General features: G+C 42.4%; 1 protein-coding gene across 1 annotated transcript; it reads left to right on the top strand.

Annotated features, from left to right (window-relative positions):
- The first annotated feature begins 9,868 nt into the window (after nt 1-9,868).
- On the top strand, nt 9,869-25,622 carry LOC108415751 (macrophage-capping protein-like). The gene is made up of 9 exons (XM_017688796.2): nt 9,869-9,938; nt 13,049-13,239; nt 14,617-14,771; nt 16,436-16,597; nt 17,143-17,292; nt 17,825-17,911; nt 18,339-18,471; nt 24,765-24,853; nt 25,493-25,622. Exons 2-9 carry the CDS (start codon nt 13,050-13,052, stop codon nt 25,556-25,558), a joined length of 1,032 nt encoding a protein of 343 aa, XP_017544285.1. The 5' UTR covers nt 9,869-9,938; nt 13,049; the 3' UTR covers nt 25,559-25,622.
- The last annotated feature ends 1,167 nt before the right edge of the window (nt 25,623-26,789 follow it).

The following is a 26,789-nucleotide window of genomic DNA, read 5'->3' as shown; positions in this document are numbered from 1 at the left end:
TGATCCTAGGAGCTATGTTGTCTGGAGCAAGAGCTCCTGGTAGGGTCTCCCAAGGCAAACTGGTCCTAGGTGACAGGCCAGACAAAGCGTGATCCAAAAATACCCTTATGAAAATAATAATAATAATAATAATAATAAAATAAACAGGACTTCTCTACCTGTTTTGTTTGTGTTGTGGGTTCTTTAATAAACACACAAGTACTTGAAGAGAACTGGCTTTATCTATTAAACTGGTTGCACCTCATATTACAGGCGTACACTCTGAACTGTGTTCCTTACTCATTAGTGTAGCCCCCCAGCCAGAAAATAGTAAAGCCAACTGATGGTTTATGAAGGTTTAATGCTGTGTGGTCTCACAAACACACCGTAAGAGCTATGAAAGAAACAAAAACAAATTACAATTTTCACAAATATATACTATATACAATAATACAAATATACATATGTGCTACAAAAACACTGTTTATGAACAAAATACCTTGTTCCCACTCTAGCTAGGGGCATAAATTGCCATGTTTCTCCTGAATATCCTCTCTCTCCTCCCTTCCCTGTCTCCTTCAGCCTTCTCGCCTGTTCTGCTAAACTGCATGAGTCATTCACTCACTTTTTCCAAACAGTGTCAAAATAAAAGTCCTTCCATATTTGCAGTCATTCATCACAGAATAATAGAAAATAAATAACAAAGGAAAACTGCAGGACAGTACATTCAATATGCATAGTGTCAACTTAAACTTCAGTTACAATTAGCTCTGTATATTCTAACACTGGGCTTCTATAATGCACATGCGCCACCTATTTAGCTCATAGGGAATTACATCACTCAGGATTGTCAATCAATTGTTCATATCGTTACATCTCCCTTCTTTAAATAAAAGTACTATACTTTTAAAATGATAGCTCATGCACATTTAAACCTTATGAACTTACTTTAACCTAACTGTTAATCTATAGTAATTAACTTTCTTTAATCAGAAAATCCTTCAACTATGTAAAACTATATTTCAAAATGCTACCTCATCCTGACTGAACTACTATACTAAATCTGTTCAATCAGTCTCTCTGGTGGTCTTATAGTCCTTGAAGATCTCTTGAGTGATCGTCCTGGACTCGGATCAGGGTCTGGACTCGGATCCGGAACTGTTGCCTCAAATGATGGATTCTCTGGATGCTGATGTTGCTCGGCTGCTTCATCAGACTGCTGATCTGCTTTGGCTGGCCCAAGGATGTCACGTCGATTCCTTCTCAGCACCGTGCCATCTTCTGTCTGAATGTTGTATGATCTTGGTTGAATTTCTTTCAGGACAGTTGCTTTCTGTGACCAGGTGTTGGCCTTGTCTTTGAGTCTCACTTTGTCACCAGTATGCAGTTCAGGTAAGTTCTGTGTTCCTCTGTCATAGTAAAACTTTTGTTTTGCTTTCTGCTTTTCTTTGTACCTCTTCACCTTTCCTCCCTCCTTTGTTTTCAGCAGCTTTTCCTGAATAGGCAGGTTTGATCTCAGTCTGCGTCCCATGAGGAGTCTTGCAGGTGACATACCACACTCCAGTGGCATTGTGCGGTACACGAGCAGGCTTTGGTAGTAGTCTGTTCCACTGTCCTTAGCTTTGTACAGCAGTCTCTTCACAGTCTGAATGGATTTTTCAACTAGGCCATTCGACTGTGGGTAATGCGGACTCGATATTGTGTGCACAAAGTTCCATTCCTCAGCAAAGCGTCTGAAGCACTCACTGGAAAATTGTGGTCCATTATCTGAGAAGACCTCACTGGGCACACCATGTCTCGCAAAGATGGCTTTCATGGCTGTTATTACTGCCTCTGCTGTTATAGTATTTAGCCTACTAACCTCTGGATATAAGGAATAGTAGTCTGTCACAACAATGTAGACTTTTCCAGCACATTCAAACAGGTCAGCACCTACTTTTTGGTATGGTCTGTTGGGCACTGTGTGCGGTTTGAGTGGTTCAGCTGGATTGCTTGATTGATATCTCTGGCATGTTGAACAATCAGACACTTCATTTGCGATGTCGTGATTTACCCGTGGCCAGTACATCACCTCGCGAGCTCTTTTACGACACTTTTTGATTCCAAGATGCCCTGAATGAATCTTCTTGAGCATGTCATGTCGTAGACTCTTTGGAATGACGATCTTGCTGCCCTTGTAGATGATGTCATCAACTACAGACAACTCTGCTCTGCAATTCCAGTATTCTGTTATATCAGGTGAACAGTCTTGCTTTGTGTTGGGCCATCCATCTTTGATGATTTGACGTAATCTTTTCAACATTTGATCTTTGTTTGTCTCTGTTTTAATCTGTTCCATTTTGGCATCAGAAACAGGTAAGGCACTTACGATCATATCCACATATGCATTCACATCATCATTTGTGTTGCTGCTCACCGGTTCCTTTGGGTCAACTGCTCTTGACAAGGTGTCGGATGTGTACATCCGCTTCCCTGGTGTATACGTCACTGTCAGCGAGTAGCGTTGAAGGCGAATCATCATCCTCTGGATTCTCGGTGGACAGTCATTGAGTGGTTTTTGAAACAGGGCGATCAGTGGTTTATGATCAGTTTCCACACTTATTTCTTGTCCTGACACGAACTGGTGAAATCTCTCGCATGCATAAGTTATGCTCAACAGCTCCTTCTCTATTTGTGCATAACGCGTCTCTGCTTCTGTCATTGAACGTGATGCATATGCAGTGGGTTGCCATTCATCGAACAGCTGCAGAAGAACAGCTCCTAGTCCACTTTGTGATGCATCGGATGAGATCTTAATGGGCTTAGCTGGATCATAGAATCTCAGTACCGGTTCTAGTGTAAGCCGTGTCTTCAGGTCTTTCCAAGCTTTTTCATGTTCATGACTCCACTCCCATTCTGTTTTCTTATCCGTTAGTTGTCTCAATGGTGCCATGCGTTCAGAGAGGTTGGGTATAAATTTTCCCATGTAGTTTACCATTCCGTTGAATCTCTGCATATCTTTCTTACATTGTGGCCTTGGCATGTTTTCTATTGCTGTCACTTTTCTGGGATCAGGCCTAACTCCCTCACTGCTCAGTATATCCCCAACAAATGTCAGCTCTTTCACGCCCAGCAGGCATTTCTCTTTGTTCAATTTCAGGTTTGCTTTTCTAGTTGTTTCTAGGACACTTTTCAGTCTCTTGTCGTGCTCAGCTTTTGTACTACCCCATACGATTATATCGTCCATGGATGTGTCTACACCTTCCAGATGCACATAGATCATATGAATTGTCTTATGGTACACTTCAGGCGCTGAGGCTATGCCAAATGGTAGTCTCAAGAAACAGTATCTGCCAAAAGGGGTGTTGAACGTGCACAATTTTGAGCTTGCATTGTCCAATTTGAGTTGCCAAAATCCAGAAGACGCATCTAATTTGCTAAAGTATTTTGCATTGGCGAACTGTGACATTATTTCTTCTCTCGTGTGTAATTTGAAGTGTTCGCGCTTTATAGCCCTGTTCAAATTTCTTGGATCCATGCACACCCTAGGCTTGCCATTCTTTTTGTTCACAATGACCAGAGAACTCACCCAGTCAGTTGGTTCATCAATTCTCTCGATCACTCCCAGCCTTTCCATCCTGTCCAATTCTTCTTTCATGGGCTTTTGAAAAGCAAATGGCACTTTTCGGCATGGATTGATGACTGGTGGCACTGTCTTGTCAACTTGGATCGTGTGCTCTCCAGGAAGACAGCCTAGCCCCTGAAACAGATCCTTGTACTCTTCCATCAGTTCGTCATACTCTGTATCTGCATTTTCCACTCCTAGCACTCTTTTCACTAGATTCAGTCTCTCACAAGCAGCTAATCCTAATATGGTCTGCATGCTCCCAGCTGCTACTATGAACGCCAGTGTATGCCCTTTGTCTTTGTGTGTCACTTTGACCATGCATCTTCCTTTCACAGGTATTGTTGCTCCGGAATATCCACTCACTTTCACTTTTGTTGCATGTAATTTAGGTCTGGGTCTGATTTTATTAAACACAGTCTCTGACATCACATTTGCTTGAGCTCCTGTGTCTAATTTCATCACAATGTTTGTGTCATTCACTTTTAGGGTCAGCATCCAATCTTTCTTGTCTGTATTTTCTTCAGTTACTACATCCACATAGAATTCCTCAGAATCACTCTCATCCACTGTATGCACTTTGCTCTGTTGTTCCTGACTCTTTTTTTCTGACATTTTTTGGGAGGATGATGCGTGCCACATCGACTACATGCTTTTCCTTGCACGTTTCTGTGCGCTGGTTTCGTTTCACTCTTTTTTTTTTTTTTTTAACCTGTCATGTCTGGCCATTTTTGCAATCGGAATGGTAATCCGAATGTACTGATGTACCAAACATATTTGTTTTCACAAGAAAAAGCTCTATAGGTTACTAAAGCCTATTCTTGTTAAAGTTTTTATTTTATTTGTTTGGCCAGGCCTGACAGGCAATAAAAAAGAGGACAGGAAAGAAAGAGAAGAAGGGAGGAGAGAGAAAAAAAAAAAAATCATAATAATGATAATTAAGTATGTAAATAAATAAATAGAAAAAAATAATTAAAAAAGAGAAAAAACAAATAAAATAAGTAAATAAACAGACAACTAAATAAAAATAAATAGATAAATAAGTAAGTAAATAAATTAAAAAAAAAAAAAAAAAGGGAGGGGAAAAAAAACAATTATACAGATATACATACATATACATATTCACATATACATATACATATATACACCCAGACATAATTCTACTATTTGCTGCTACATACATACACATGTTTACATATCTATACATGTGCCTCTATACATATACACCCACCCACCACACACAATTCTACTGTTTGCAGCAATGTGTATATGTGTGTATATGCGTTCACGTGTCATGTGTCATGGAATGTGCTCAGCAATGAGGGCAAGAAGCCGCAACCATGCCCCCGTGGTCCAGAGACAGATAGGGAAGGACCCGGGGGACCCGGACCATCCACAGCCCATTAGGAACTCAGGAGACCTGAGGCCACATGCTCCGACGGCCACCGCGTGCACGCCCCAGAGGACGAAGAATGGAGGCCCCAGACAGAGCGCCCACAGACAAAGGGCAAGTGACCGGAGAGCCAGAGGCAATGAGCAGCCCACCCCCCCCGGCAGGCCAACATCCTCAGCATGAGCCGAGCATGCGGCCCCCGAGGGCCCAGGCGCCCGAGACCGGCCGACCCCCGGCAGGACCGCCCCCCCCCCCCCCCCCCCCCCCATGCCAGAGAGGCCCAAACCACCCTCAGGACACAACCGCCAAGGGAGCAGGGCAGGGACCACGCCAAGATGTCCAGCCATGCACCCAGGGACCCACAGGACACCCATACCCCGGGGGGGGGGAGTCGGCAAGCAGCGGGGAGCGGTGGGGAGGGGTAACTCCTGCCCACCACCATGTACCACAGATGTCCAGGCTCAGCAAGTCATAGACATAGGTTTTGTTTCACTCTTGACGTCGGGAGCGCCGCTTTTCTTCCTTGCTGCTCCTCGTTCTTCTCTTCTCACTGCATCGACATTGCAACTCTCGCCGACCAGTGCTTTTGCTTGCGTTCTGACTGTTTCCGCCGCTCTGCACATAGTAATTGCTCTCTCTAAATCCATTTTTTCCTCTCTCAGTAGTCTTTCTCGTAGACCGTTATCTGGAATTCCGCAAACAAGCCTGTCTTTTATCAACTCGTCTGTTAGTCCTCCAAATTCACACGTCTTGCTTCTGTTCCTCAACTCGGTTACATACTGATCAATTGTATCTCCCGTTTTCTGAACACATGTAAAGAATCTGTGCCTCTCAAACGTGACGTTTCTTTTCGGGATACAGTAATCCTCAAACTTCGTTAGTATTTTGTCCAATTTCATTTTGTCATCTTCTGCGTCAAACTGAAAGTTGTTATAGACTTCAAGTGCATCTTCGCCCACTACATGTAAGAACACTGATGCTTTCATTTTTTCGGGTTGATCGTCAGCACCAATAGCTGATAAATACAATTGAAAGCGTTGCTTAAACTTCCTCCAATTCTCAGCCACATTACCTGTCAGCTGCAGATTAGGTGGTGGTTGTAGCGCTTGCATCTTTGGTTTTGTTATGCTCTTTCTCCCGCGGAAAACAGGCTAACAATCATCGGTTGACTTAGCGTGCTATGTTCTCACCGGACTAGCAGCAGACGTTTTCAGTCAATCTTCCCCAAATAGCTGTTAATGTCGAAATTTCTCCTCAAGTCCATCTTCTGACACCATGTTTTGTTTGTGTTGTGGGTTCTTTAATAAACACACAAGTACTTGAAGAGAACTGGCTTTATCTATTAAACTGGTTGCATCTCATATTACAGGCGTACACTCTGAACTGTGTTCCTTACTCATTAGCTCTGTATATTCTAACACTGGGCTTCTATAATTCACATGCGCCACCTATCTAGCTCATAGGGAATTACATCACTCAGGATTGTCAATCAATTGTTCATATTGTTACACTACCCTACCCGGATTAGGGTCACCGGGGCCCCACCCTGGAGCCAGGCCTGGGGGAGGGGTGCTCCAGTGAGCGTCTGGTGGCTCGGCATACTCATGGTGCCCGGCTGGGCCCAGCCTGAAGGAGCTACATGAGTCCCCCCTTCCATCAACCCACCACCGATGGGTTGGGAGGGGCAGTAGTAGTGGTTCGGTGCTTTGTGGATCGGGCAGTGTCCGAAGGCGTGGGCCTTGGCGTTCTGATCCGCGGTTGCTGAAACTGGCTTTTGGAACTTGGAATGTTACCTCACTGGCAGGGAAAGAGCCTGAGTTGGTGCGCGAGGTTGAAAGATACTGGCTAGATATAGTCGGGCTCACCTCAACACACAGCTTGGGCTCTGGGTCCAATCTCCTTTTCTGGAGTTGCCCATGGTGAGAGGTGGCGGGTAGGTGGGGGCTTTCTTATAGCCACTTGACTCGGTGCCTGTATGTTGGAGAAGGAGTCCTACCAGGCATGGTTGGTCTGTGGGACACCAGAGGCAGCTGACAGGTATCAACAGGCCAAGCGATCTGCGGCTTCAGTCGTCGCCAAGGCAAAAACCCGGGTGTGGGAGAAGTTTGGTGAGACCTCCGAGGCTCCGAAAAGATTCTGGCAAACCATCAGGTGACTCAGAAGGGGAAAGCAGTGTGCCACTAGCACTGTATATAGTGGAGATGGTGTGCTGTTGACTTTGATTGGAGACATCATTGGGCGGTGGAAGGAATACTTTGAGGACCATCTCAATCCCAATGACAAGTTCTCCAGTGAGGAGGCAGAGTCTGGGGACACGGGAATGGGCTTGTCCATTACTGAGGCCGAAGTCACTAAGGTAGTTAAGAAGCTCCTTGGTGGCATGGCTCCAGGGGTGGATGAGATCCGTCCAGAGTTCCTCAAAGCTCTGGATGTTGTGGGGCTGTGTTGGCTGACACGCCTTTTCAACATTGTGTGGACATCGGGGGCGGTGCCACTGGATTGGTAGACTGGGGTGGTGGTGCCTCTTTTTAAAAAGGGGGACCAGAGGGTGTGTTCCAACTACAGGGGAATCACACTCCACAGCCTCCCTGGCAAGGTCTATGCAGGGGTACTGGAGAAGAGAGTCCAGCTTATAGTCGAACCTCAGATTCAGGAGGGGCAGTGCGGGTTTTGTCCAGGTCATGGAACACTGGACCAACTCTTCACCCTCTCCAGGATTCTGGAGGGTTCATGGGAGTTTGCCCAACTAGTCCACATGTGCTTTGTGGATCTGGAGAAGGCATTCGACTGTGTTCCCCAGGGTATTCTGTGGGAGGTGCTTTAGGAGTACAGGGTACATGGCTCTTTGCTACGAGCCATTCAGGCCCTGTACAAAGCAGGAGGTTGGTTTTGCATGGCCTGCAGTAAGTCTGAAATCAGGTGGGGGACATCAGTAAGTGGGGACATCAGGTCATGAATTTCAGCTTTCGCTGGAAAGCCAACTTGCAGCCAAGTGTGAAGCAGCCGGGATGAGAATCAGTACCTCCAAATCTGAGGCCATGGTTCTCAGGTGGGAAAGGGTGGAGAGCCCTCTCTGGGTCGGGGATAGGCTCTTGCCTCAAGTGGAGGAGTTCAAGTATCTCGGGGTCTTGTTCACGAGTGATGGCACAAGGGAGCGGGAGATTGACAGGCGGATTGGTGCTGGGTCAGCAGTGATGCGGGCTCTTTACCGGTCTGTTGTGGTAAAGAAACAGCTGAGCCATAAGGCAAGGCTCTCGATTTACCGGTCAATCTACGTTCCCACCTTCACCTATGGTCATGAGCTTTGGGTAATAACCCAAAGAATGAGATCTTGAATACAAGCGGCCAAAATGAGTTTCCTCCACAAGGTGTCTGGACTCAGAGATAGGGTGAGAAGTTTGGTCATCCGGGAGGGACTCGGAGTAGAGCCGCTGCTTCTCCACGTCAAGAGGAGCCAGCTGAGGTGGTTTGTGCATCTGGTTAGGATGCCTCCTGGACACCTCCCTCAGGAAGTGTCCACCCGGGAGGAGACCCCGGGGAAGACCCAGGACATGCTGGCGTGACTATATCGCCCAGGTGGTTTGGGAGCGCCTCGGAATCCCCCCCCGGAGAGCTAGTGGAAGTGGCTGGGGAAAGGGAGGTCTGGGCCTCATTGCTTAGGATGTTGCCCCCGCGACCCGAGCCCCTTTGTACTGGAGTGGGTGGGGCATCAAGGTGGGCTGATAATTTTGTTCATAAACTGACCTGTTGGTTGTAATACAGTGTTTTTATAGTATTGCAGCAAACATGCGGTACTTTTCACATTTTTAAGTGCAATAAAATTGACTTACATTAAAAGTAAAGCAGGTAAATGGTTTTAGCATTTTAGAGATATGAGGCAAAATATCAGTGTTAAAGGAACAGAAACCAAACCCGCCCGTTCGTGAATAAAGTCTCTCAGTGTTTGCATTGATTAAATATGATATAATATGCTGTTTTTGTACATTTTATTGTAAAGTTTTTCAAATCAGGCTTTGAAGATTCTTTGAAAGGGACGCCAGGAATGTCCCTCTGGGCTATGTTCAATAAATCCCTGTTCAAGTTTGCTTGGTTTCATGGGGCTGAGGTCGTTCATCACTGATTGGGTGAAGAAAGCTCAAGTTAAGTGTCTATTTAACCAGCAGGTGGCACTTGTGATCTTATTAGAGCACAGTTCTTTATCTCTGAGTCACAGTGACAGTGCCGTAAATTACTCAGTTTAACTGCATTTAAAATGCCGTATTTTATACTGTGGTCAAATATGACTACTTTCCTTCCCTTCATATCAAATACAGAACCAGTAGAGGGCACCGCGAGATAGTGAATGGAGCTTCATTATTTTTGGAAAGTGTAATAATGTATTAGATGAAAAAGTAAAGTAAACGTGCAGAATCTCCTCCTCAGGAACAGGTTTTGGGCAGCAGGACATTTACATACTAAAGTTATGAGGTTATGATGTTATGAACTGATGTTATTAAGTTTTGAGCTAACAGTGTCAACGCTGTGGTGAAAGAGCTTAGTGTGAGGAGCTGATGTGCCACAGCTAATTGTATATCAAGGAGATGTACATCAGAGACATGAGGCTCTACTGTTTGTAAACAAACAAGCTCAGATGAAATTTTTGTTTATATTGTCAAATAAACTAAACTAAAGCTGCAAATGTGACCCTTACAGAACCCTACACAACCCTGAAGAACTTTAAAGAGCTGCAGTGAGCCTTTACTGAGGAGAGAGGAGGGTGAGGTGCTGTAGAGAAATGCTGAACACTGCAGGAACTCAGCAGAGTGTGAAGAGAGAGTGTGAGAGAGAGACAGAGAAAGACAGAGAGAGAGAAAGTTAAACAGCACACGCCCAACCAACCGTCTCATTACCGCCTTGACGGTAACACATTCACAAAACATCTCAGTGTTCAGTTTAAACATCTACATCACCAACATACTACAGGTGAGCACTCAGCGGTTATAATTATTATTATCATTATTATTATTATTATTATTATTGTCATTGTTTTTTTGTTTTGTTTGTTTGGTGTCTGAAAGTCAGTTTTTTCTGCCTTTTTTGATTACAGTAAAGTCTATTGAACAGTGAACATTATTCATATGTGTGCATGTGACAGACCTTTATTCTGTTTTTTATTCTGTCAGATGCTCATTATTGACAAATAATTCACAGCTTCCAAAGCCCCGCCCCTTTTAAACAGACCTCGTGTTTATTGTACAAGTGGTTATTTTTCCGCTCTGACGCGTATTGAGTCTCTCAGAGCGATGCTGTCTGTCCTGTCCACATTGTCCATCCTGTCTGTCCTGTCTACACTGTCTGGCCTGTCCACACTGTCCATCCTGTCTGTCCTGTCTGCCCTGTGTTTGCACTGTTTGCAGTGACCACACTTCTTCATGTCTGACTTTTTAGGCCATTGCTTGTTTTTAAGTTACAAGTGACCAAATCTGATTTGTCAGACTGCAGTTATATTTACTTGCATATCCATAGAGGTTGCCATCGTAACGATGTGCACGCTGGCCAGGTAGACTTGTTTTCATGGCAGCTCTGTTTTGAAGTCTCCGCTCCTGCACTTCTGACCAAAATGCCCCCCTGCAGTCTGTTCTTATGTGTGATGGTTTACACTTTATTCACTATCAGCTCTGTAACATTTACACTTTATTCACTATCAGCTCCGTAACATTTACACTTTATTCACTATCAGCTCTCCAACATTTACACTTTATTCACTATCATCTCTGTAAAATTGACACTTTATTCACAGTCAGCTCTGTAACATTTACACTTTATTCACTATCAGCTCTGTAACATTTACACTTTATTCACTATCATCTCTGTAACATTGACACTTTATTCTCAGTCAGCTCTATAACATTTACACTTTATTCACTATCAGCTCTGTAACATTTACACTTTATTCACTATCAGCTCTGTAACATTTACACTTTATTCACTATCAGCTTTTTAACATTTACTCTTTATTCACTATCAGCTCTCCAACATTTACACTTTATTCACTATCATCTCTGTAAAATTGACACTTTATTCACTATCAGCTCTGTAACATTTACACTTTATTCACTATCAGCTTTTTAACATTTACTCTTTATTCACTATCAGCTCTCCAACATTTACACTTTATTCACTATCATCTCTGTAAAATTGACACTTTATTCACAGTCAGCTCTGTAACATTTACACTTTATTCACTATCAGCTCTGTAACATTTACACTTTATTCTCAGTCAGCTCTGTAACATTGACACTTTATTCTCAGTCAGCTCTATAACATTTACACTTTATTCACTATCAGCTCTGTAACATTTACACTTTATTCACTATCAGCTCTGTAACATTTACTCTTTATTCACTATCAGCTTTTTAACATTTACTCTTTATTCACTATCAGCTCTCCAACATTTACACTTTATTCACTATCAGCTCTGTAACATTTACACTTTATTCACTATCAGCTCTGTAACATTTACACTTTATTCACTATCAGCTCCGTAACATTTACACTTTATTCACTATCAGCTCCGTAACATTTACACTTTATTCACTATCAGCTCCGTAATATTTACACTTTATTCACTATCAGCTCCGTAACATTTACACTTTATTCACTATCAGCTCTGTAACAGTTACACTTTATTCACTATCAGCTCCATAACATTTACACTTTATTCACTATCAGCTCTGTAACATTTACACTGTCAACTTTCCACAGCTAAATCAGTTTTCGAAGGAAACTTAGAAGTAAAGTAATGAGCAGTGGGATTATTCTATTACAGTTATCAGTACAGTAATCATTACATTTATCATTATGGTAATCAGTACAGTAACTAGTACAGTAATCATTATGGTACTCGGTACTGTAATAATTACATTTATTAGTAATAATAAATGTATTATAATTAATTAATTAATTATAATGATTAATTAATTAATTATAATTAAAAAATAATTACAATAATTAGTCAGTACAGAAATTAGTACAGTAGTCAATACAGTAATCAGTAGAGTAATGGGTGCTGGAGTCATTATAGTAGTGATTACAGTAGTCAGTACGGTGTGAGAGTAATGTGTAATGCAATGTATTTACTGTAATGGCTCTGACTCTGTGTGTCTGTATGAATAATGACATTAATTATAGTCTGAGACTGTTTCATTACTGACACTGTTTCAATCTGAAACTGTTAGAGTCAGAGTTACAGTGTTTGATCACGGTTTAATAAATGTGAGGGAGATTCACTGTGTGTGTGTGTTTGAGTGTACGAGTGTTTGTATGTGTTAGTGAATGAGTGTGTGTGTGAGTGTGAGTATATAAGAGTGTGTGTGTGTGTGTGCCTGTGTGAGTGTGTGTGAGTGTATGAGTGTGTGTAAGTGTATGATTAGCTCAGTTATCCTGATGAATTATTACTGCAGTGTGTGTTTGGGCTCATTTTACATTAGCTCAATTTTGATGGATCCCAACTCTCTCTCTCTCTCTCTCTCTCTCTCTCTCTCTCTCTCTCTCTCTCTCTCTGTCTCTCTCTCTCTCTCTCTCTGTCTCTCTCTCTGTCTCTCTCTCTCTCTCTCTCTCTCTCTGTCTCTCTCTCTCTCTCTCTCTGTCTCTCTCTCTCTCTCTCTCTCTCTCTCTCTCTCTCTCTCTGTCTCTCTCTCTCTGTCTCTCTCTCTCTCTCTCTCTGTCTCTCTCTCTCTCTCTCTCTCTCTCTCTCTCTCTCTCTCTCTCTCTCTCTCTCTGTCTCTGTCTCTCTCTCTCTCTGTCTCCCTCTCTCTCTCCCCCCATCTCATTAACTTTCATCTTATTACTGATGACCTCTGACCTCTGGCACACAATCTCTCTCTCATTTCTTCGCTTCATTTCTTCTTTTCTTGCTCGCCCCTTCCCCCGCTATTTTCCATCTCTCTCTAATATTCCTTGCTCCACTTCCTCTGTTCTCTTCCTTTTCTTCCTCTCTCTCTCTGTCTCTCTCTCTCTCTCTCTCTCTCTCTCTCAGTGCATTGTTGTGTGTATTCAGTGTGGTCAGTGTGTGGTGTGTGTTTTCAATGCAGGATGCAGTCTCTGCGTGCAGTGAGTGGTCAGTTCAGTCCAGCGGTGCGATCAGTGGGGGTGTTCGGGTGGAGGGTGGAGAAGCTGAAAGCTGTTCCGTTGGACTCGAGCCAGCTGGGAGTTTTTTACACCGGGGACGCTTACCTGATCCTCAACAACCAGCCGCACGCAGTGCACCTGCACATGTGGATGGGTCAGCATGCGTGAGAGAGACAGTGTTGTGTGTGTGTGTGTGTTTGTCAGAGACTGTGTGAATGTGTGTGTGACTGTGTGTGTGTGTGTGTGTGAGACTGTGAGACTGTGTGTGTGTGTGTGTGTGTGTAAAAGAGACTGTGTGTTTGAGAGACTGTGTGTGTAAAAGAGACTGTGTGTTTGAGAGACTGTGTGTGTGTGATTGTGTGTGAGTGAGACTGTGTGTGAGAGACAGTGTGTGTGTTTGTGTGTGTGTGTGAAAGACTGTGTGTGTGAGATTTTGTGTGTGTGTGTAAAAGAGACTGTGTGTTTGAGAGACTGTGTGTGTGTGCGTATGTGTGTGTGAGACTGTGTGTGTGTGTGTGTGAGACTGAGAGACCGTGTGTGTGTGTGTGGGTGTAAAAGAGACTGTGTTTGAGAGACTGTGTGTGTGTGTGTTTGTGAGACTGTCTGAATGTGTGTGTGTGAGTGAGACTGTGTGTGTGAGAGACAGTGTGTGTGTTTGTGTGTGTGTGTGAGAGAGACTGTGTGTGTGTGTGTATATATGTGTAAAAGAGACTGTGTGTTTGAGAGACTGTGTGTGCGTGTAAAAGAGAATGTGTGTGTGAGAGACAGTGTGTGTGTGCGTGTGTGTGTTTGTGTGTGCATTTGTGAGAGACTGTGTGAATGTGTCTGTGTGTGACTGTGTGTGTGTGTGTGAGACAGTGTGTGTGTGTGTAAAAGAGACTGTGCATTTGAGAGACTGTGTGTGTGTGTGCCTGTGTGTGAGATTTTGTGTGTGTGCGTGTAAAGGAGACTGTGTTTGAGAGACTGTGTGTGTGTGTGTGTGCCTGTGTGTGTGACTGTGTGCGTGTGTGTGAGGCTGTGTATATGTGCCTGTTTGAAATCGATATAAAACTTTAAAACTGTAACAGTGAAAATAAACTGATTATCAGTCCTTCAGGGTTTAATTTAAACTTTATTTATTAATTATTTGTTTTCTTATTTTTCTGTTTTTTCTCTACTTTCTCTGAGGATTTTTGATTTTTGTAGTCTGTGTTATAGATTGTGTTGTAGTTTGTTTTAAGGCTTTACTGTCTCTACAGGCAGGAATTATGTGCCTGCTAAATATTTTCATATCAGTGAAATGATGAGCTTTAAAGTGATTGAATTGATTAGATTATTAATATTATATCTTCTTATATTTTATTATTAATATTTTCCACACTGACAGTGTGGTGTCGAGTCCTGAAGGCTCCCTGTAGATCATATCGTCTCCATCACTGCAGAATGTTCAGTGTCCTGTTAGGGTTTAAAGGGTCACTCAGAGGGCAGTGTCTGTTAGGAGAGTCAAAGCCATTTGCTGCCCCCACCATAACACGTGACTTTTGAACTTCAGGTGAGAAATCTTCGGCTGACGAGCAGTGTGCATGTGCAATGCTGGCCACTCAGCTGGACCACTTCCTCGGGGGGGAACCGGTCCAACACCGAGAGACCCAGAGCCACGAGAGCGCTGAGTTCATGGAGCTGTTCCCTAAAGGAGTCAGCTACAAGGTAGCTAACCCTAACCCTATAAGAGAGAGAGAAGGAGAGAAAAAAGAAGAAAAATAGAGAGACAGAATGACAAAGACAGATAGAGAACATTTAGACAGAGAAAGAAAAACAGTAAAAAAGAGGAAAGAGGAAGGATGACAAGTGTGTGTAGGAACTGTGGTGTGTGTGTGACCTGTTAGTGTTACACACCTGTTAGTGTTATACACCTGTTAGTGTTATACACCTGTTAGTGTTACACACCTGTTAGTGTTATACACCTGTTAGAGTTATAGACCTGTTAGTGTTATAGACCTGTTAGTGTTATAGACCTGTTAGTGTTACACAGCTGTTAGAGTTACACACCTGTTACTGTTATACACCTGTTAGTGTTATACACCTGTTAGTGTTATACACCCGTTAGTGTTACACACCTGTTAGTGTTACACACCTGTTAGAGTTACAGACCTGTTAGTGTTACACATCTGTTAGTGTTATACACCTGTTAGAGTTACACACCTGTTAGTGTTATACACCTGTTAGTGTTATACACCTGTTAGTGTTACACACCTGTTAGAGTTACACACCTGTTATTGTTACACAGCTGTTAGTGTTATACACCTGTTAGTGTTATACACCTGTTAGTGTTATAGACCTGTTAGAGTTACAGACCTGTTAGTGTTACACATCTGTTAGTGTTATACACCTGTTAGTGTTATAGACCTGTTAGTGTTACACACCTGTTAGAGTTATAGACCTGTTAGAGTTACAGACCTGTTAGTGTTACACATCTGTTAGTGTTACACACCTGTTAGTGTTATACACCTGTTAGTGTTATACACCTGTTAGTGTTACACATCTGTTAGTGTTACACAACTGTTAGTGTTATACACCTGTTAGTGTTATACACCTGTTAGTGTTATACACCTGTTAGTGTTGCACATCTGTTAGTGTTACACACCTGTTAGTGTTATACACCTGTTAGAGTTACACACCTGTTAATGTTATAGTTGCTGCTGCATTGAAGCCCCTTCAGTTTCACAACTGGTTGTTAGGCAGGTTTGTTTACTTCCTCTGTTTAATCAGGCTTCATAGGTAACAAAGTTAAAATATTTCCTTTCGTAAATCACTGCTGTAGGATCAACACCTCATATCTCCAATTTTGTTGTTTTTCAGTTTTTGACATAATTTGAAAAGGCTCACTGTCCTTTATGTTGTATGCAAATTTCAAGATAAACAGACCAAAAGAAACACAAAGCCAACCCCCCCTCCCCCTGTGCAACAAGGGGAAGATGGGACATAGGAACATGACTGACCTGCTCAGAGCCCTGACCTCAGCCTCCCTCAGCACATTTGGGATGAACTAGAACAGCAACTGAGTGTCAGGCTTGATTTTCAAACATCTGTACCTGTTTTGTGGCTGAATGCAGTCAGGCCCTCACAGCAATGGTTTAACTTCTAGTGTAAAGGCTTCCCAGAACATTAGTTCTGTTAATGCAGAGGTTGATCACTATTAACACTTCTGGGTTTGGAGTGAAATACTCAACAAGCCCATGTGGATGTGGTGGCCTGGTCATATAGCTTTGTCCATGTAATGCAGAGTGTGATGTATGTTTACACATGCCTGAGTGTGTGTGTGTGTGTGTGTGTGTGTGTGTGTGTGTGTGTGTGTTTGTGTGTGTGTATAGGAGGGTGGGGTGGAGTCTGGTTTTCGTAAGAATCAGGCAGATTCTGGTCCTGTTAGGCGTCTTTTTCAAGTCAAAGGAAAAAAGAACATCCGAGTGAAGGAAGTGGAGCTGAACTGGACGAGCTTCAACCAAGGAGACTGTTTTATTCTGGACCTGGGACCGGTGTGTGTCTGTGTGTTTGTTAAGTTTTTACATCTAAAAACCCTAAAAACACATCCTCTCCAAGAAAGTAACAGTATTGGAAGAAAAATCTATGTTAATGCAACAAGATGTCTCATCCCATTTTATTTGGTGAACCTCCAGTAGATGTTTAGAGTAAAGTAAGTATTTAGATGTCCTAATTAGTAGCAAACTAGCAGTTAAAACTCAGTTGGTTCTCAACAGTGTTGGGCTTATGAGCAGGATTAGGATGAGGGTTACGTTTAGGGCCTGTGTGAGGGTTTAGGTTGAGGTTATGGTCAGGGTTTGAGGAAGGAGTAAATTTAACATTATGTTAAACATATTTGAGTATCAGTAAAGCATTTGGCTGATGCTCTGGATAAGAGAATCAGCCAAATGCCATAAATGTAAATGTAAATGTAAGTAAAGCATCTACGGTGATTAATCAAAATAAAGTGTCACCAGATTTTCATTTTGGTCATTTTATCCTGGAATTCTACAGTGTAAACATCAGTACAAATGAACAAAAAAGGCCTGTGTGTGTTTAGGTCATTGTCTCCTGGAGTGGCTCTAAAGCGAATCTGTTTGAGAAGCAAAAAGTTCAAGAGATTTCGGCTCTGATTCGCGACTCGGAACGAAATGGTAAAGCTCAGATTAAACACCTCAGTGAAGGAGAAGAATCACAGGAAATGATAGAGGTTTATACACTCACTCTCTTACACACAAACAAACACACACACACACACACAAACAAACACACACACACACAATTCACAAACACATACTCATTCACACACACACACACTTCACAAACACATACTCATTCACACACACACACACACACACTGACACATTCACACACACACGCACTCATTCACACTCACATGTACACACACACACACACACACACACACACACACACACACTCACACTCACACACTCATTCACACTCACACACATACACACATACTCATTCACACACACACACACACTGACACACACACACACAAATATACACACACACACACACACACACACACACACACACACACACACACACACACACACACACACACACTCTCATACATGGACACACATGGGACACAAATGGGACTTGTGAATGTGTCAGCAGCACAAATGAGAGTCACACTGTAATAAACACATACATATGGTCTCATCAGTCGAAGCCCCACCCATCATCATTAATGCACCCCTCTTTCTGACTGACAGGTGCTCGGTCCAATTCCAGCTCTACAAGAAGATTCTACTGAAGAAGATTATGAGGCAGACAAAACCAACTCTGCTTCTCTGTACAGGGTAAACATACACACACACACACACACACCCACACCCACACCCACACACACACACACACACACACACCCACACACACTCTTTCTCCCAAACACACACAGTCTCTCTCCTTCTCAGTCAGACACACACACACACACACACACACACACACACATACACACACACACACAGTAATGCTGACTACTGTAGACTAATTCTCCACCAGTAACACAGATCGAGGAGGTTCATCCAATAATCCTCATGCAACCCAAATTGGTCATGTTAGTGTCCAATCAGACTAAACCTCCAAAGTCATCCATGTTTGTTATTTGGCATTGTTGCATTTATATCCAGGACACCTACATTCTCTCATTTGAGCTCCACTGTTATGACCTGTTATGGTGATGTTTTGCTGGAGAAAAGCATTAATGCGGCATTTTGTGTATTTCAGGTTTCTGATGTTACAGGCTGTATGACTCTAAGCCTGCTGTGTGATAAAGCTCCATTTGACCAGACACTGCTGGACAGAAGCGACTGCTTTATATTGGACAATGGATCTAATGGCAAGATTTTCATATGGAAAGGTATAGAGTAGTGTGTGTGTGTGTGTGTGTGTGTGTGTGTGTGAATGTGTGTTTCAGGGACCTTTAGCTGTTCTTTACATTTTCAGCCTTTAGCAGATGCTTTAATCCAGAGGGTCTTACAGAAGTTTTCAGTTTGAGAAAAGAATCTTTAAGCTAACCATGTTGTTTCATTAGGAATTTGATCCGATGATCTGTTCATGCCAACGGTTTTTCAAGAAACAAACACAAATAATGTGTCAATTTCTGCTTATTTTATGATAACATGAAGACAGTGATTGTATGGTGATTGAATACAGGGTGAGCCAAAAGTCACAGTACACCATTTTATTTTATTCTATTATTTATGCTGTCACAAGCCTCCCTGATGCGGTGCTGAAGGTGGTGTTTGTTGCGGATTTTCTCAGCATACACAATTTGTTTGAGATGACCCCAGAGGTAAAAGTTGATAACAAAATCCATCCATCCATCCATTTTCTAAGCCGCTTCTCCGTCAGGGTCGTGTGGGGGTGCCGGAGCCTATCCCAGCAGTCTTCGGGCGGAAGGCAGGATACACCCTGGACAGGTCGCCAGTCCATCGCAGGTTGATAATAAAATAAAAAATAAAATAAAACTGGTCTTGTGACTTTTAACCCTGTATTTCTTAACTAAATTTAAATTATTAATAATCAAATAATCAAATACATCATTTAGGGCTTTTGTTATGTTTCTACACTCTATATGAAATATGCAGGACAATAGTGAATATGCAACACTCACCATCCATTTCCGAAAGACTTTTATAATTACTTGCTATACAAATTCACAAAGGAAATACTACCACCTGGTGGCAAAATAACAAGCTCTCCAACTGCACGGAAACACGTCTCCCTAGACTGCTAACTTGGAGGTAAAGCCCACAACAGTAAAATTCTTATGTAGCGGATTACAGAGTAAATGAAACAATCAACACAGCAACACATCCCCTGCTGAAAAAAAGGACCATTTGAAACCATTAGGATTAAAAGTTAACAGTTTTACTTTACTGCAATTTCCCTCTGGGATCAATAAAGTATTCTGATGACAATTGGCTAAATTTTTCCAATAGAGACCACTTGTTTCCTGTAGAACACCTTTAGATCCCACTAGGAAACCATCAAATGCATTTAGCCACTGGTCAAATGTTAAACCCTCAGGATTTTTTACACTGTGACATCAACCCTTTCAAAAAGACAAAACATATTACAAAACCATCAAGAACCAACAGAAACAATCTGTGGTTTCTCTGGGTTTTTTCTGCAGGGGTTCTTTCTTACCTGAAATAATTATGACAATCACAGAAGGTAGTTTCATTTGTAATGTGGTCAACTTTTCTGACTGAATGAAAACAAGCTGCCACAGCCTCGTTTTGTTCATTCAAATCAGCCCAGATTCAGCATGTTGGACTTTAAGGAGTATCAGTTATGAGTGTAGAATATAATCTACAGAATACAGAACATAGAGAATGAATATAGAATGTAGAATAAAGAATGCAGAACATAGAATTGCCATAATTTCACTGAATAAGTTAATACAGCTATAGCTCTCCACGTTTACATGCAGCCTGATAATCCATTACCAGTCCGATTAATAGCTCAATCGGAATAGAATACGTCCATGTAAACACCTCAATCGGAATAGTCTAGTCTGAGTGAGGCCATTCTGATTACAATTTCTATCTGATTGAACGAGGTGGGTAAACCTCTACAAATCTGTTAAGTAGAAGAATAATATCCGTGTTAATGCCTGTATCCGATTACACTCCAATGCATGCACGGCGCATCACAGTGAGAGCTTATACCGTTCAACATGTTTCTGTTGTTGCTTCTGCTCTGATCTTTAAAAGAGTGGGACGGTGGGACGGACGTCCAGCTTACGTGTCTCAGACGTCTTCCTCTCGGCCTTCTTTAATAAGGACATGTGAAGGATGTTTTCCTGAGTCTGACAGCATTTTAAAGTAAGGCACTTTCACTGTAGACTTGCCCAGAGAGGATGGACAAGCACTGAGCAATTCTGTCAGGCTCGAACAGAATTCAAGGTGAGGATCCAAAATCAAAGTCAGCCAGTCGAATGTGACAAACCAATACACCAAATCAGGAACCATGAGGAGAGTCCAGAAAAGCAATGTCCACAAAACAGAAACAGGGTCCAACCAAATCACAGCAATACTGAGAGGGCAGGGCAAAAAGGCAAGGTTGAAGAAAACAAAGCAAAGTTCATACACAATAAGGCAAGCAGACAGATGGACGACTCAGTAAGGCTCTGACAACAAAGGCATCACTTCACGCTGAGCTAAGCTAAAGCTCAGGCTGATAAACAAAACTAACAGGAGCCCTAACAGCGAACAGGTGAGAGTGATCAGTAGTCAGGTGAGGAAGATCCATGGTAATGTGATCCAGAGTGGGGTTCTGGGTAATGGGAGGCAGAGACAGCAGAACAGAGGGAAGCGCAGATGCAGCTACACTTTAAAACAATCTGTTTGTGATTATATAATAATGTGCTGTGTATTTTTTTGCACTTGGTGTAAAATAAAAAACACAGAGCAGAAAAACACAGATGTGACAAGGCAGGTATATGTAGCTTTATCAGGGTGTGCTTTCAAACAAACATTGTGATTGGCTGATCAATAGTTGATATAAACTTCATTTCATTTAGGACAGGAAATGACAGAGTAGATGGCAGTCTGCAAAACCGGCTGAAGGCGGAACTTTTTGAAAATGGCGGCAGGCCACTGCTAAACTTTTCAGCTAATTTATTTCTATCCCGCTAGCTTAATCTTAGACAAGCACAAAAGATAAGTAACCATTTTTAGGTTGTCTTTTCTTTATTTCTTATCTAGTTATTTTCAACAACTCCAACACTCTGGAGCACTGCGAAATATTCACCTATATAGATGACTGCTTTGATAGAATTATCATGAGCAAGTCAAATAAGACACCATCCACCAAGAGGAGCCGGCCCGAAGAATCCCCAGGAGTGGCCAGCCCACATATCAGCAGCACGGTGGAAAATGCGGTTCTTAGAGAGTCGGTGAAATCGCTCACCGAGGGAATGACCCGGCTCTCGGAAGAAAATAAAAAAATTAAAGAAACGGTCCTTGATCTCCAGTCCCGCAGCATGAGGGACAACCTAATATTCTCAGGAATCCCGGAGAAGGCAGACAAAGACCCGATAAGTACAGTCAAATCATTCATACAAACTCACCTAAAACTTCCAGAGGACACCGTTAAAAACATCGGCTTCCACCGCATTCACCACCTGGGGGGTAAACGGCCGGATGCACGAAGACCCAGACCGATCGTGGCTAAGTTTGAACACTTCAAACATAAAGAGCTGTTAAAGAGCCGCGGCCGGGAACTGAGAGGAACGGACTTTAGTATTAACGACCAGTTCCCCAAGGAGATCCTGGAGCGATGCAAGGTCCTGTTCCCCATCAGTGGTGTTTCATTCAAGGAGGCTCCCAGGCTGTCATTGCAGTGGACAAACTGTACGTTAGCGGTCAACTCTACCACAACATTAATAACACACCATGGCTGTACTAATCAGGTGATCTGTATCAACACCGCAAGGTTCAGACACGTTTGATTTATTAACACGAGGCAGAGTCGTAGTCCAAGTACAGGTGTAGGTCAAAACCAGGAAATGATAGATGATCACAAATGTTATCATATCACATGGCAAACAACATCCAAAAGGGCAAATCAAAATGCAAGGTTGAACTAGCCAAAAGGTTCAATATCACAAATCCAAAATCCAGCAAAGGCACAAAAAGAGTAAAGAAAAACAAGATCAGGGTCAACAAACAGAGCATAGCAAAAAGAATAAATGCTCAGTAAGATCTCTAAAGAAGCAACACCTCGCCTAGAACATTTTCTAAAGCCTGGCCTTATAGACTACACTAAACTAGTCATATGACATAAATGCACAGATGAAACCAGTCAATATTCTGGTGACCGAGAGCACTGATAGGTGCAAGGCTGATCGTCACTGATCACATGATCACCACTTAACTCCTGGGTAATGGAGTCCATTAAGGACTCTGACTCTACAGAGAAATCCTCCGTCATGTGATTTCCCATGGTGTCTTGGGAAATTAGTCTGTAATACTAGAAGAGTCCATACAAGGTGTGACACAAATATATATTTAGCATCACTGAAACAGCCCTACAGTGGTTCAGGTCATATCTTACAGACAGACACCAGTTTATTACATTAGGCCCACATAAATGCTCCTCCTCTCCTGTTAGATGTGGTGTCCCGCAAGGCTCAGTTCTTGGACCCCTACTTTTCTTAATTTACATTTCACCCCTTGGGCAGATCATTCATAGCCATGGCCTAAACTTCCATTGTTATGCTGATGATATACAGTTATATATCAATACACACCGCCTCAGATTCCCCTCCCAGTACACTAATTCACTGTATTTCTGATTTAAAGCTCTGGATGCAGAATAACTTTCTCATGCTAAACACTGCTAAAACTGAAGTCTTACTGGTGGGCCCTAAACCTCTAAGTCATCCAATTTTTCAGTTAGTATTGATGGCCTGCTCGTTAAGCCTGCACTTGTCATTAGAAATCTTGATGTTTTACTCGACCCATCACTCAATTTTGATCTGCACATCAAATTCCTCACCAAGACTGCATTCTTCCATTTACGTGACGTTGCTCGTCTCTGACTGTTCCTGTCTGATAAAGATGCCAAAACTTTGGTTCAGGCCTTCATTATGTCCCGCATTGACTACTGTAACTCCCTCTTTGCTGGTCTCCCTGTAAAGTCTATTCAAAAGCTACAGGACAGTCAGAACTCTGCAGCTGGAGTTCTCACCCACACTAAGCGTTCAGCTCATATCACCCCCGTTCTCTCTCAGCTACACCGGCTGCCGGTCCCGTCCCGTATAAAGTTTAAAATCTTACTTCTCACTTTCAAAGCTTTACATAACCTGCTCCCCCCTGCCTCAGAGAACTGCTGACCTCTTACACTCCCTCTCGCTCTCTCAGATCTTCTAGCAGTAACTTACTTGCTGTCCCATGCACCAGATTTTCCACCTTGGGAGGGAGATCCTTCAGTGCCACGGCCCCCAAACTTTGGAATTCTCTTCCTCAATCCCTCAGGGACTGCTCTTCTTTTTCCACCTCCAAATCTGACTTAAAGACTTTTCTGTTTAATGCACATTTTTCTTCCTCCTCCAGTGCTTAGTGTTTTTTTCCCCCCATGCTCTGTGAAGCGACCTTGGGTTTGTGAATGGCGCTATATAAAATGTAATTTATTATTATTATTATATATTTAGAGTGCATTATTTTAAAATGTATGTTGAAATATTACACAGAAACATAAAAAACTGGGTAAATGTGTTTATAAATCCATCTGAAAGTGGAGGAACATCTCCAGAACCCTGTCTGATGTTCTTCACTGTCTGATTCCTTTAGAAATTAGTTTATCAGCTCCATCTGAAAGTGGAGGAACATCTCCAGAACCCTGTCTGATGTTCTTCACTGTCTGATTCCTTTAGACATGAGTTTATCAACTCCATCTGAAAGTGGAGGAACATCTCCAGAACCCTGTCTGATGCTCTTCACTGTCTGATTCCTTTAGACATGAGTTTATCAACTCCATCTGAAAATGGAGGAACATCTCCAGAATCCTGTCTGATGCTCTTCCCTGTCTGATTCCTTTAGAAATGAGTTTATCAGCTCCATCTGAAAGTGGAGGAACATCTCCAGAATCCTGTCTGATGCTCTTCACTGTCTGATTCCTTTAGAAACTAGTTTGTCTTCATGTTAAATCTGATCTAATGGTCCTTTAGCAGGACAGAAGCGAGGGCTGTAGGTACTGATACTCTGTGAAATGCAGGGCTGATCTGATATCTTGTTTATGTGAAGTACATTGTGTGTGAGAGTCTGATTGCAGACCTAGGTGGTTAATGTAAAGTACAGTGCAGATCACAGTCGGTATGTTTAGCTACATCTGGAACCTTCATTACACTCAACTCAACACAGAATCACACACACTGATAAACACATTTAAACATATATTTAACACATTTTAGGCCATTTTCATACATTATAAATATATAATTGATAAAGACAATTGGAAGATATTTTTTCTCCATATGGGTTTGATGACAGTTAAAGGACTCATTCTTCACTTTCAGCTCATTCTCTCTATTCGTCCTGCTCCTCTCCTCAATCCCTCTGTGTAGCAGGGCGGAGAGGAGCAAAGGTTTGTGGACAGTGATCAGTAAACAGAGACTGATTGGCTGTGGTTGTTGATTGACAGGCAGTGGAGCCAATATGGAGGAGAAGAGGGCGGCGCTGAAGGTGGCTGACGAATTTATCCAGCGGATGAAGTACAGCAGGAAGACTCAGGTACTTACAGTCCAGCTCTCCCAGTCAAACTGACCTGGACCTTCACTCAGGGTTAGACTCTCAGGCTGTCAGTGCACAAACAAGCAGGATGTTTCTGACAGACCTCTGAGTGCGGTGGGGTCAGGTCAGGGTGGGACGGAAAGATGAAAGTGCAGGTCAGGGTGATGGCAGTCGAGTGGCTAATTAAAAAAAATGAAAAAGAAATACTACATAAAAATGTAGAACGTAAACATTTATTACCCTGTACAGCAGCTCTGTCTCCATAGACACCATGTTAGAGGTCACTGCTATCACTGATACATATTATTCATATCTGTGCAGTGATATCTGCTCCATCCACTGATCTGTGTGTGTATATGTGTGTGTAACTGTGTGTGTGTGTTGTGTGTGTGTCTGTGTGTGTGTAACTGTGTGTGTGTTGTGTGTACTTTGTGTGTGTGTGTCTGTGTGTGTGTGTGTAACTGTGTGTGTGTGTTGTGTGTTCTCTGTGTGTGTGTGTCTGTGTGTGTTGTATGTTCTCTGTGTGTGTGTTGTGTGTTCTCTGTGTCTGTGTGTGTGTGTAACTGTGTGTGTGTAACTGTGTGTGTGTGTAACTGTGTGTGTGTGTGTGTGTCTGTGTGTGTGTGTGTGTGTGTTCAGGTGGAGATTCTTCCTCAGGGTCGTGAGTCCATCCTTTTCAAGCAGTTCTTCAGAAGCTGGAGTTAAACACCCACAGGCGAGGTTTCCATCCCATCAGAAGGATTTATTGGATTTGAATGTGTTGATCAGATAAAAGCAGTGATGTTTCTGTGTGTGTGGTCAGTAAAATACACTGAATGTTAAGATTAGTTTGGTTTCTGAAAAATTTGAATAATTTCAAGATTCCAAGATGCTGAATATGTCCTTTATCCATCAATCATAATAAATACCAAACAGACTAAAATAAAACATGACTGTCCATCACAGTGATGTGTTTATTGTGTGTTGTTGTTTAGGCTCCATCTCTGGGAGCATTGGGTCATTACCAGACACTTTAAATGTCTAAAATATCTCTATTTGCATATTAGATATGAATCATATTCCAGATATTGTATTAAAGGAGAAAGGGAACAGAAATTTAACTATGGGAAAACTTTTAGATGTTTAAATTAAAAACTATTGTTCTTCCTGGGCTTAAAGATCTTGATTTGAGCTCAATTCCCAGGATTCCTTGAGAATCTACCATCAACGAGTTTTGTTCATTTTGGTGTAGTTCTGGGATTGCTGCTTATTTAATATCATGGCTCTCTGTGCCAGGGAATCAGCCACTCTGTTCTTCCTCAGAAGATGAATATTGGGCTCCAAACTCAGGCTTGTATTCTTGCAGTCCAGAGCCCACCCTTGGTTAAGGTTGGAGGCCCAATTGCCTGGTCCCCCGACCACAGATTGGGCAGAAAGAATTATTTTTTCTTTTAAAGGGGTACATACAGTTTTAGGAAGAGATTTGGGTTAGGTTTTAGGGTTCCTATTAGGGTTAGTTTTAGTGTGTAAGTTAAATTTTGGGTTTAGGCCTAAGCTCAGGTTTATGTTTTAAGTTCTAGGTTTAGGATTAGTTCTAAGGTTAGGGTTCTGGTTAGGTCTAAGAGTTGGCTTCATAGGTTAGGGTTTGGTTAAAAGAACATACAGTGACTTCCCCCATCAACAGTCACCAGACAGTTGTGGTTAGACCGGATGATCAAGGGTATTGCATGGACCACTGCTTGTTACATCATGCCATCAGGCCTTCCAGTCCCACCGTCTGTGGATGAAGCTCCTTTTATTTATTTGCACGTTGGAAAGTTGTTTCTAGTATGTAGAGTGGCATATGGGTTAAATTTATATTTGATTCTTTTAATTGCATTGCGAGGGTTAGGGTTAGGGTTTATGGTTGGATTAAAGTTAGGCTTAGGGCAAAGAAGGGAGGAATCAATTAGCTTCG

Source organism: Pygocentrus nattereri, chromosome 23, assembly GCF_015220715.1.
Source record: "Pygocentrus nattereri isolate fPygNat1 chromosome 23, fPygNat1.pri, whole genome shotgun sequence".
Taxonomy (NCBI): Eukaryota; Metazoa; Chordata; class Actinopteri; order Characiformes; family Serrasalmidae; genus Pygocentrus; species Pygocentrus nattereri.
Note: the sequence above shows the minus strand (reverse complement) of the source record. Positions and strands in the feature narration are given on the sequence as shown.

Coding starts and splice junctions, on each gene's coding strand:
- LOC108415751 (XM_017688796.2), top strand. CDS start 13,050: ATGCAGTCTCTGCGTGCAGTGAGTGGTCAGTTCAGTCCAGCGGTGCGA. Junction 16,598..17,142: donor TTATTCTGGACCTGGGACCG/GTGTGTGTCTGT, acceptor GTGTGTGTTTAG/GTCATTGTCTCCTGGAGTGG. Junction 17,293..17,824: donor AATCACAGGAAATGATAGAG/GTTTATACACTC, acceptor TCTGACTGACAG/GTGCTCGGTCCAATTCCAGC.